Here is a 12,010-nt window from a genome sequence, read left to right as displayed (position 1 = left end):
GAGCACAAAACAAAAAAAATCATGAATCACTGACAGCTGAAAATGCATTAGCCAGCACTTGCACAAAATGCCTTAGGGCCCGTTCAGACTACAAAATGCGGACCGCAACGCATGCGGACCGCAACGCGTACGAACGCACGCATGTCCGCGTTCGTATGCGTTGCGTGGCTGATCCCATCACTGAAAAGTGAATGGGACAGCCGCGCGTTTTTGTAAAATCTGCGTGCAGCATGCGTTCCCGGACCGCACAGGTCCGGAACGCATGCTGTGTGAACATCAGACATTGCACTCTATGCAATGTCTGATGTCGTGCGTTTTGGCCACCTGCACGCGTTTCCAAAACGCGGCTGGAAACGCGTGCAGTGTGAACGGGCCCTTAAACACATTGTTGTTCTCACATTTCACATATCAACCGACGTGGTTGAGCCCCTCAGCCAGTGTTAAAGTGATCCTGAGCCAAAACTTGGGATTAAAATCAGATACCTTTTTAAGGGAAGGTCCGAACAGCTTAAAAAAGTCATTTACTTACCCAGAGCTTCCTCCAACCATTGGAGACTGCTACGTAAGTGACTTTTTTGTAAGCTGCTCAGACCTTCCTCTTAAGAGAGGGAAGCCTCAAGAATCCTATTGAGGCTTCCCTTGCTACTGTTGCGCCCCCCCCATTGCTGAGTGCGGCCCCCATCCACATCGGGTCCATGCAGCTCCTCTTCCTGCAGCGTGGCAGGGCGAGCCTGCATGCAGCGGTGAGCTCGGTCGGCTCTTTACAAGCATATTTGCACACTCGAAAAAAAGTAATTCCAACACATTGCATGCATGTGATTTGTTAGTCTGCTATAGTTTGGATTTCCTGGCTTGCTTGCTTCTGGAAATGTGACGATGACAATGTGCTGTGATTTGCCTCTGGAAGAACTACATTTTGCATGATAGTGGTGGCAGCGACATGTTCAGCATGCGCAACAATAGGGATTGCCCATTTTGTGGACTGGAACAAATCTGTGCGTCAGATGCAAAGCCATGATGTGGGTGTGGCTGAAGTGCTCAGGAATAGGCAGATATGAACAGGCTCTTCATGCCATCGTTGATTGTTAGTCCAGCTCCTTGGGCATAGTGAGATCAAAGAGCCATCTATATTTACTGTTCTAACTTAAACTTTGGGCAATTCTATGGTCTTCATCTGAGTGGAGCTGTTCTTTGACTGTAACTGCATGTATGCATGGACATAATTCAGGATATTGCATCAAATAAAATCACGTCACCTTTTTAAGGCGCTTAAAATAAGTACTGCACTAGCAAACTAATGTAAAGACCTACGGTAACTATATTTTTTAAATCAATTTCTGCACATTTTGGCCTTTCTTAGATCTATCCTGCTATTGGCTTTTACACTGATGTGTTAATTGGCTGGTGAACATGCAGCATGTGCTTGGAATCAAATGGCAGAACAGACCTCAATCGCATACTTATTTATTCATAGGTAATTCTTTGTATTTCTGCAGATCTTGACTGAGCGGGATTCTCTGCCTGTTAAGAAATTTGAGAAGGAAATCATGGATGCCGTCTACCATAACTCTGTGGTCATCATTCGAGGAGCCACTGGCTGTGGTAAAACCACGCAGGTCCCACAGTATATCCTGGATGACTTTATTCATAGTGACAGAGCAGCACAGTGTAATATTGTGGTGACTCAGGTACAGAACAATCCTAGATGACATTTTCAGGTTTTCATAATGCGTTAGAGGTGGTGTTTTCTTTACTAACATCTCTTTATATTCTTTTCAGCCTCGTAGAATCAGTGCAGTGTCTGTGGCAGAGCGAGTTGCCTATGAGAGGGCAGAGGAGGTTGGCAAGAGCTGTGGGTACAGTGTGCGCTTTGAATCTATGCTCCCTCGTCCTCATGCCAGTGTCATGTTCTGCACTGTGGGTAAGTGTCTACATGGTTAATTCAAGTGCATCAGGTGGTGTAGAATTAGAGCCTAGCTCCACGCAAAAAAACCTTTTGCTTCCAGGACCACAGATCAATGTGCTCAGAGACCTGCTGTGCACATTCTTTCCCTACATCTATAGGAATGCGTGCCACTTTGCCTCTAGCACCAGATTTAGCAAGATGTAGATGCTGTAAGTTGAGTCGTATGAGCACTTAGTGACAGCGGCGTAGCTAGAGATTATGGTGCCTCATTGCAGAACTTTCATGGGGCCTTCAGATGCAGGCATTCAAGCAATGACACCTGCCCCTACCCTATGCATAGGAGTTAGAGGAACTCCAGTGAAAATAATGTAATAAAGTGCTTCATTTTTACAATAATTATCGTGAATTAGTCAGTTTTCCCATTATAAAATCTTTCCTCTCCCCGATTTACATTCTGACATATATCATTTTTACTGCTGGCAGGTGATGTCAGTGGAAGTAGTTGCTGCCTGCTTTTTTGGCAGTTGTAAACAGCTGTTATTTCCCACAATGCAACGAGGTTCACAGACAGGAAACTGCCAGGACCATGGTCCTCAGTTTCCTGTGGGATGGGTTTCACCACAATATCAGCCATACAGAGCCCCCTGATGATCAGTTTGTGAAAAGGAAAAGATTTCTCATGTAAAAGGGGGTATCAGCTACCGATTGGGATGAAGTTCAATTCTTGGTTACGGTTTCTCTTTAAATGGACAATTTACATTTCCATGCAATCTACAATGCATATAGTCCATGGGAACTAAGACAAAGTGAGAGGGAGGAGAAAGACAAGAAAGTTAATAGTGAATACATCAAGTTACAACCTGGGTCCCCTCTGCTCCAGAGCCCCATAACAGCTCCTATATGGCTATTGCTACACACCTGACTAGTGTACTGTTGGGTTTAAAGAGACTCTGAAGCGAGAATAAAACTCGCTTCAGAGCTTATATTCAGCAGGGGCATGTGTGCCCCTGCTAAAACGCCGCTATCCCGCGGCTGAACGGGGGTCCCTTACCCCCCAAATCCCCCCTTGCAAAAACTACGACCAACTTTGTCGTAGATTTTGCTGCTGCTGGAGGCAGGGCTAACTGCTGCAGCCCTGCCTCTCAGCCCGTCTATCAGCGGTGCATCGCCGCCTCTCCCCCGCCCCTCTCAGCGAAGGAAGACTGAGGCGGGTGAGAGGCGGAGATACGAGCTGACAGACGCGTGTAAGGCAGGGCTGCGGCCATTAGCCCTGCCTCACCAGGAAGAGATCCCCGCAAAGAACGGTGGGGATTTGGGAGGTAAGGGACCCCCATTCAGCCGCGGGATAGCGGCGTTTTAGCAGGGGCACACATGCCCCTGCTGAATATAAAAACTGAAGCGAGTTTTATTCTCACTTCAGACTCTTTAAGCATGAAGATGTAATTGTATAGATAACTAATAATTCTATAGTTGGGTTAATGTTGCATTATTAATACTCAAGTTTTATTAATTTGTTTTTTCATTTATAGGTGTACTTCTGAGAAAACTGGAGGCTGGAATTAGAGGGATTAGCCATGTGATTGTGGATGAAATCCACGAGCGGGACCTTAATGTAAGTTTACCAGACTCCAGTGAAAATAATGTAATAAAGTGCTTCATTTTTATAATACTTATGTAAAAATGATTGTCAGTGTTTACCCATTGTAGAAGCTTTCCTCTCCCTGATTTACATTCAGACATGTATAACATGGTGACATTTTTACTGCTGGCAGGTGATGTCACTGGAAGTAGCTGTTGCTAGTTTTTTTTTTTTTGGCAGTTGGAAACTGCTGTAAACAGCCATGTCCCACAATGCAATGAGGTTCACAGACAGGAAACTGCCAGGGATGAAGTTCAATTCTTGGTCACGGTTTCTCTTTAAAATTGAAACCACATTGTTTAATTTTGTATGGAGCAGGGTTTCCAGAACCTGGAGCCTCTTTTCTGATGTGCTCCATGCTGTGTTCTATCATCTTACACTTCCGCCTCCAGACGTAAGAAGATGGGACATCTTGTGGAGCGCATTGGAAGGGAGGAGGTGGCTTAGGCGAGTTAAACACAGCCTGTGCCCCCCACACACTCCAGGAGGACTATTTCACTTTCCATAAAATTCTCACTCATCCTTAGTGGGTACCTGCAAATCATGCACAGGTGTAGTATTAGGAAAAGGTGACTTTCTCAACCCCTCACCACCACCTTCCTTGTGCCCAACAACGATACAATCTTATTGTTTCTGAAAGTGTATTTATTTAATTAACCCTACTATTCCATTAGATTTGATAAGATTGTATCAGCGATGGGCACCTAAAGGAAGAATTGCCCTCTTTCTGTCCAGACTGACTGAAAGTGGTGACGAAGCACCCAAAAACTGATTAAATACTTTCTAACCTTTTCTGCCACTCTGCTTTAGTTGTATTTTCACTTTTATATTTTGTAATTGTAGAAATCTTAAAGCAGGAAGTATTCTTAAATCATTTTTTTTTTTTTTTTTGCCTCCAGACTGACTTCTTGCTGGTTGTACTCAGAGACGTAGTTCAAGCGTTTCCTGAAGTCCGCGTCATCCTCATGTCTGCCACAATTGATACAACCATGTTCTGTGAATATTTCTTCAATTGTCCAGTCATTGAAGTATTTGGCAGGACTTTTCCCGTGCAAGGTTTGTATCTGTATGTTATATATACTGTTTCTATGTAAAACCAACTTTTTTTTATTTGCTGTCACAAATCTGAGTAAAACCAATTGCAAGCAAGGAGCTTAAAATGCTAGCGGTACCTTTGCAGCCAACCAGCCGCTCGCTGTCCTGAAATTCATGTGCATGCCCACCCATCAATCAATAAGACATTTTGTCTGTCAGGCAAAATATATTGTATGGTGTATAGCTATGTTAAGCCACAACTGTGAGGCAGAATCCTTAAGGGGTCCATTTCCACCAGGATTTTACATTTTGCATACGGTTTTATGCAAATTTTCATATGCGTCTAACAATCATTACGTGGGAAACTGATGTGGTGCAGAAATCTGCAGCATGCAGTCATTATTTTTTTGCATCACGTTGCATGCGAAGATTCACATTCAATGGAAATGACACTATTGACATGCACTGGTTTCATTTTTATCTGTGAAAATTTGCATTGCAAATGTGTACTTAGTGGAAACAGGCCCTTATTCCATTAAAGTGGACCTGAACTCTTGCACAGAAAGGAATTAAGACATAGGAAAATGCACCCTGTATGTATTTAGAGAGTTTAGCCTGTCCTAATTCCTCCTCATCGGTGACTAAGCACAAGTTGTAATTTGATTCCTCAGCTGGTAGCTCTGGAATCTCCTGCCATGGCAGAGCAGCTAATTGGAAACCAGGATGTTAATATGTCTGCTTTCTGGATGTAGACACACTGCAGCTTTATTGCAAGACTTGTATCAGCTGTAACAAAAAAAGTTTTCCTTTTTAAAGATTTTTATGCTGTTGAGTTCAGGGCTGTTTTTTTTTTCTTGGCTGGATCCACAGACTGCATTAATGAACCCTTGTAGAACGTCTTTGAGGGAGGGTCTACTGTAAAACACATTTCCATAGAAAAAAAGGCTGGCATAAATCCTATTGGTTCCATTGTCACACTATTGGGGTATTCATTCATGTTTCCCAGTCTCTAACCTACCTTTGTCCTCCTGACAGAATACTACTTAGAAGACTGCATTCAGATGACACAGTTCATCCCACCTCCAAGGGATAGGAAGCGGAAGGACAAAGATGAAGAGGGAGGGGAAGATGATGAAGTATGTAACGATGTAGTCTACATTATAAGCATCCAAATCAGCCTGTTCATCTGAATGAGCTATACTCTGGCAGAATGTTTTCATTATAATAATGTTTGTATTTTTCCAGGCTAATTGTAATCTGATTTGTGGTCCTGACTATGGCCCAGAGACCCGTCGCTCATTGTCACAGCTCAGTGAGAAGGAAACTCCTATTGAACTTATTGAAGCTCTCTTGAAGTACATTGAAACCCTGAAAGTACCTGGCGCTGTTCTAGTGTTTTTGCCTGGCTGGAACCTCATTTATACTTTACAGAAGCACCTTGAGATGAACCCACATTTCGGTAATCTTTTACATTTGTTTAGTGACTCTTATGCTATTCATTTACTATGCTTAAAGCAAAGCTGATGTGCAAATTGTTGAGCTAAATTGTTTATCTATAGTCCTACTGCTAAATAGTAAATTCCTTGAATCCTACAGTCTTAAGGCCTGTACACTTCGCTCACCACCGTAGTGGGTAAAGTGAATTGCAGCAAACCATGAGGAAAGGTTCAATAATAGTATTTATTGAGCTACAATCCTGTAATAATAATTATCTAGGCTTGCAGAATCAGTTTAAGGGTTAGTAATTATGGAGGATTGACGTAGTCCCCTCTTCCTTGGTTGTAGCAACATCACCCAACGAAGAGGGGACTCAATCCTCCATAGGGGAAAACACCTCGCGACACAATCCGTCATGTTTGGTCTCAGCAAAGTCCCGGAGTCCAGGCGTTTTTCCAACTCCGTTATACTCCCTAAACCATAACACGCGCAAGCGCATATACAGTTGCTGTCGTAGGCGTTTGATCACAGTACAAATCTATGATATCCACTTTTGCGCAGTACAAAACAGCCGAGTGTGGACACCTTGTGCTCACTGAATGGGAAAACAATGGCTTACTTAGTACTCCTGCGTATCTCATGCACCAATATCTCACGACTACCCACTCAAACTGGCTGTAGCAGGATTCAGGAATGCATCAACATACTTCACTGAACCCAAATAGCATCCAGGACATCTGGAATTGAACTCCGATAATACCCAGGTGCTGAACTACAGTAGAAGCAAAGACATACGAGAGTGAATACTAAACATACATACGACGTTCATGTCACTTGTGTATCTCAACATGCCAGATGAAGTTTGGCCAAGGCGATAACTACTGCTTCTGCCAATAATCCAGCATGTGTTGCTGGTGTATGGTGGTCTCAAATGATCATCCATTGCTGATGGAAAGCAGTCTGATTCATAAGATGGCAATAGCAACACACAGAGTATTTTCAACTACACAGCATCTTTGTAACTAAAAAGTCACATTATGTCACTGTACAGCTCAAGAATAATTTCTTTGGATCACCTGCAATATTTTAGGTCATGCCTCAAGATATATAAGATTCTGAATATTCCTTGTTTGCCTTCTGCTTTCCAGGTAGTCACCGTTACCGGATTTTGCCGCTGCATTCTCAGATCCCCAGAGAGGAGCAGAGGAAGGTGTTTGATAATGTTCCAGATGGAATGATCAAGGTAAAATGCTTCTCTACTGCGAGGGAATCCTAGGAAAGGAATAGATAGGGTGAGGAAAGAGAAAATGTACACTACAGATTTGAAGAAGATAAAGATGGGTGTCTAGAGAAGAGAAGGCTACACTGTGGGATATGGGAGATTTTGGTGAGGACTCACACTTGTGTGTGCGGGAACCATAGACCATGAATACATGCGTTTATGAACTGCGCCAATACTCAGCAGTTTTTCACAACTTTGATCCCTGCCTAAGAGCATAAACACCGCGGAACAAGGAGATAGAGGTGGGGGTATGCTATTGAAAAAAAAGCCGTACACTCTTGGAACAAGGTGGCAGGAATGAGGCACAGAAAGTGGGTATACACAGCAGCAGAATGTGAAGATGTGAAGCATAAGATGGCTGGGGTATGCTGTGGGAGAAGGTGGAGCACATAGTGCAGGCAAAGGTGGTTACTGAAAGCACAAAAAGACAGATGGGGTACACTACAGAAACAAGACGTGGGAGCATAGAGCAGAATAGAGGGAAAAGGTAGAGGCTATACTGCAGAAGGAGATGGGGATGTAGCACGGGAGAAGAAATGGAGAGGGTGGAGGTACTTTGGGAAAACAGATCAGCAAGATGAAAACACCAGTAGAAATGGAAATTGCAGAGGCATAAACTGAGATGAGAAATAGAAAAGGTGGGAAGCTCAACCAGCTCTCACCTAAATGCCTCCTTTTACTAAGCATACCCATCCCAATGGGCACAAATTACCCAGTACAGTGGAGTCTCGCTTATCTGGAACTATGTTAAACAGCAGTCTCAACCACCAGCACAAATTGCCGGCAGTATTTAGTGGTTAAGGCCAATGTCTTAAGGTGACCATACACTTTTACTTTACACTTTTAGATTCAGAATGAAATCTATTGAAAAATCAATCTAAAGGCATTACTGCACCATTAGATCCAATGCAACTCTATGGGCCATCGATCTGTTGCCAGCAGCAGATCGACCTAGATTTTCCATCCTGTCAAATAGATCAAATCCATTGAAATCGGCCTCAAAGGATTCAATTGGCAGTTTGATTGTGCATCGATTTGCTGCCGATCGATCGCTGAAATCGACCAGTGTATGGGCCCCTTTTAGGCTGTTTGTTGCCTCTGCTGTGCTGATAAAGTTCATGGTATGTATATAGAGTTAAGGTACAGTACTGTATTAGCTAGGCCTATTTTTAACATTGAGTCTCACGCAACCAAAAAGCACACTTATCCGGCATCAGCCGTTCTCTGTTGGACCTGGATAGCAGAGACTAAAGTTATTTATATAAAAAGCAACAGTCATTTTATTCACTAAATTTAGCAGAAGTATATTCTTAAATTATTTATTTTATTCTGACACTTTTTTTTTTTTTTTTTTTTTTTTTTCCTCCAAGGTTATTTTGTCCACAAACATTGCAGAAACCAGTATCACCATCAATGACGTGGTTTATGTCATAGACTCCTGCAAGTAAGTTTGCCTTTAAGAGGAGCGGTCACCCATACTATCTCAGAAAAAACACATGTACAAGTAGATAAATACTTGCTCTACTTACATAACCTATGTATTTCACTGTCCACGGTTTGATTTTAGTGATTTCTCTACCGTAAAAAAAAAGAAAATCGTTGGCATTTCTCATTTTAATTGTGGCTATTTTGAAGCCAGTCCGGATGTCCTTTCCTCCCTTACCCCTCTGCCTGATTTTGTATGCATAGCCCTCCCTTCACTATAGAAAGTGCATTGTCGCAGCATGACAGATACAGTTGTGTTCAAAATTATTCAAACTTTTGTGCGCAAGCCTAAGAATGTGACTGAACTGGAGGCTTTTGCCCATGAAGAATGAGCTAAGATACCCGTAGATCGCTGCAAGACACTTGTGTCAAGCTATGCTTCACATTTAAAAGCTGTTCTAACTGGAAAAGGATGTTGTACTAAGAATAAATGTCACTTGGGGGTTGAATAAAACTGATAATGATGTGAGCACAGAAAATACATTTGTGGTTATTTCATTATAAATGTTGTTATATTTGTCTGATTTACAAGTGCCTCTTTGTTTTGATGACTGAAATGATCAAAATCAATGTTAAACTGTCCAAAATACTAAATTTCAGTGGGTGTTGAATAATAAACACAACTGTATCGGCCAATTAGAGAGGAACAGAGGTATGGGAGGGGAAAACGGGAGGGAAAGAAGCTTCAGCCAATCTGCCTGCATTAGTTAAGTCTGAGGGGGAAGTAGAGAAGCAAAAAAGGACAACCCAGCATGCCCTGCAACTTCCTTTTTGTGTACCAAATTTTGTGTGTACCAAATAAGTCAGGTAAACTGGGCAATGATCATTGATCAACAAGAAAAGTAATAGTGATTTTAACTTTTGGATTGCCTGGTTAGCATCCTTATTACTTGTTTCCCAAATAAAAATAAAGAATTGATTTTATGCCAGTTACACTTTAAATGTTTTTTATTACAAAAATTCATCATCTCAACTGATAATCAAATTTTTAGATGATACTAGCCATATCAATCCCTGCCATTTACTGATGAGGACCGAAACAGGCTGTCTACATGTGGGGTTGATGTGGCTGTGTAATATTTAAAGCTATAGGCTTGCTATACACCAGCGGTTCTGGATGCTTGCCTGGCTTACAGGGGTGATAATAATAATTTGCATATTCAGTAGTGGTGCATTGTGGGTAACCACAAATGTTCACGTATAGCTGAATTATTGCAAGTTTCCTTCTGTTTTAAGAAGGCAAATTTCCCAGAGCATTGCTTATTAGTAGGAGGGCTTTTTGGTCTCTTTTATCCCCCTATATATTCCTAGTGGTTTGAGTCACCCTGAGCTGCTTGGTTACTTAGATGAGATACTGAAACATAATTGGGGTGCTGTGCAAATGTTCACATACCAGGATGTGGGGTTGTTTCAGTTTTAAAACCTGATATCACTCAGCGACGACCTCTTGCCTGATTTCTAGATGACAGATCACAAAAGGTGCAAATGCACACCACTAAAACTATACAAAAACCATTGTAGAAAGAGTTAATGCAAAACCTGATGATATAACTTGAGGTTGAGATTAAAATGAGATGCCTCAAAAGTGGCCACACACAGTAAAACCAATTTTACCTCACAAAAAATTAGAGACCCGCTCCGCGCAGCGTGTCTTTCTAATGCATTAGATAGCTCTAATGATCATTCATGAATGCATTCCTTTGTGAACTAAGACCCCGGCTTTTAACTTAGCTGTAGGGAAGACAGTGATGCCTGGATGAGTGAATCTGTGAATGCATTTGTTTGAACATTTGCATGCGAGTGTGGAAAGGGTTACTGATTTTTTTTTTTTCTCTAATGCTTCATGCCTGGAACTGTCCACCTAGCTCTCTGGTTCAGAAGGTGAAGGAGGACCCTGTGCTCTTCAGATTGTTTTTGGATGTAGTGATTGTAGTAATCATTTCAGCCTGAAGCTTGTTCCCCCGACATTACGGTCTTCCTCTGTAGGAATCCAACCAGACAGATCATTCTCCCCAATGACTTGTTCTCTGCATGAATGTTTAACCTCCTCGGCGTTCTATTGAGATCGCCAGGGAGGCTGCGGGAGGGTTTTTTTTTTAATTAAAAAAAAACTATTTCATGCAGCCAACTGAAAGTTGGCTGCATGAAAGCCCACTAGAGGGCGCTCCGGAGGCGTTCTTCCGATCGCCTCCGGCGCCCATAATAAACAAGGAAGGCCGCAATGAGCGGCCTTCCTTGTTTTGCTTAGATCGTCGCCATGGCGACGAGCGGAGTGACGTCATGGACGTCAGCCGACGTCCTGACGTCAGCCGCCTCCGATCCAGCCCTTAGCGCTGGCCGGAACTTTTTGTTCCGGCTGCGCAGGGCTCAGGCGGCTAGGGGGGCCCTCTTTCGCCGCTGCTCGCGGCAAATCGCCGCAGAGCGGCGGCGATCAGGCAGCACACGCGGCTGGCAAAGTGCCGGCTGCGTGTGCTGCACTTTATTTGATAAAAATCGGCCCAGCAGGGCCTGAGCGGCAGCCTCCGGCGGTGATGGACGAGCTGAGCTCGTCCATACCGCTCAGGAGGTTAAAGGACCTCTGTTGCGAAAACCTTAAAATTTAAAATACGTGTTAACATATACAAATAAGTACATTTCTTCCTTTACTGACATATTTAGGACTAGCCCATCTTCTCATAGGGGGTTTTCTTTATTTTTAAAAGGCCTTCGGGAATGACAGTTGCTCCGTCCAACTGCCAAAAAAGTGTACGGTGAGTTGGGGGGCTGTCCAGCATCTTTGTATAAATCTTTTTCAGGGAATGTCTTTATAAATAATAAAGGACATGCTGAGAATCCCCCATGAAGAGATGGACTAGCCCAAAACCTGTCGGTAATGTCAGATTTCTACTCCCTATTGTGACAGCAACATAGGAGAAAAGTAATTTATGACTCATATTACTCTGGAAGAAATGTACTTCATATTTGTATGTGTATTAACTTTTAAGATTTTCGCAACAGTTCCTCTTTAAGGAAGTTACCTTAACTTACTGCTACTCTTGCCCCTCCCTCCAACCCATATAGCAGGACATGCTGCTTAGCAAGGAGCCAGACAACCTATCTGTACTGCAGTGGTTCCAAAGTCACCGCCCATAAAGATCAGTGATTGATAGGCAGGTTTGGATTCCGCTTTTTACCGCCTTCTCCCCTGGGCATTTAGGACCGGAGATGATCTCTCATCACAGTGGGG

General features: G+C 42.9%; 1 protein-coding gene across 2 annotated transcripts in view; it reads left to right on the top strand.

The window, feature by feature from the left end:
• DHX9 (DExH-box helicase 9) overlaps positions 1-12,010 on the top strand; it is a 64,835-nt gene that overhangs the window by 31,410 nt on the left and 21,415 nt on the right. For both annotated transcript variants that reach the window (XM_068239678.1, XM_068239679.1), the window contains 8 exons: positions 1,497-1,688; positions 1,780-1,921; positions 3,436-3,518; positions 4,445-4,601; positions 5,616-5,716; positions 5,826-6,039; positions 7,166-7,260; positions 8,670-8,743. In XM_068239678.1, coding sequence (XP_068095779.1) covers positions 1,497-1,688; positions 1,780-1,921; positions 3,436-3,518; positions 4,445-4,601; positions 5,616-5,716; positions 5,826-6,039; positions 7,166-7,260; positions 8,670-8,743 — 1,058 coding nt within the window. The remainder of the gene's footprint in view (positions 1-1,496; positions 1,689-1,779; positions 1,922-3,435; positions 3,519-4,444; positions 4,602-5,615; positions 5,717-5,825; positions 6,040-7,165; positions 7,261-8,669; positions 8,744-12,010) is intronic.

This window comes from Hyperolius riggenbachi, chromosome 6 (assembly GCF_040937935.1).
Source record: "Hyperolius riggenbachi isolate aHypRig1 chromosome 6, aHypRig1.pri, whole genome shotgun sequence".
Classification (NCBI taxonomy): domain Eukaryota; kingdom Metazoa; phylum Chordata; class Amphibia; order Anura; family Hyperoliidae; genus Hyperolius; species Hyperolius riggenbachi.
Note: the sequence above shows the minus strand (reverse complement) of the source record. Positions and strands in the feature narration are given on the sequence as shown.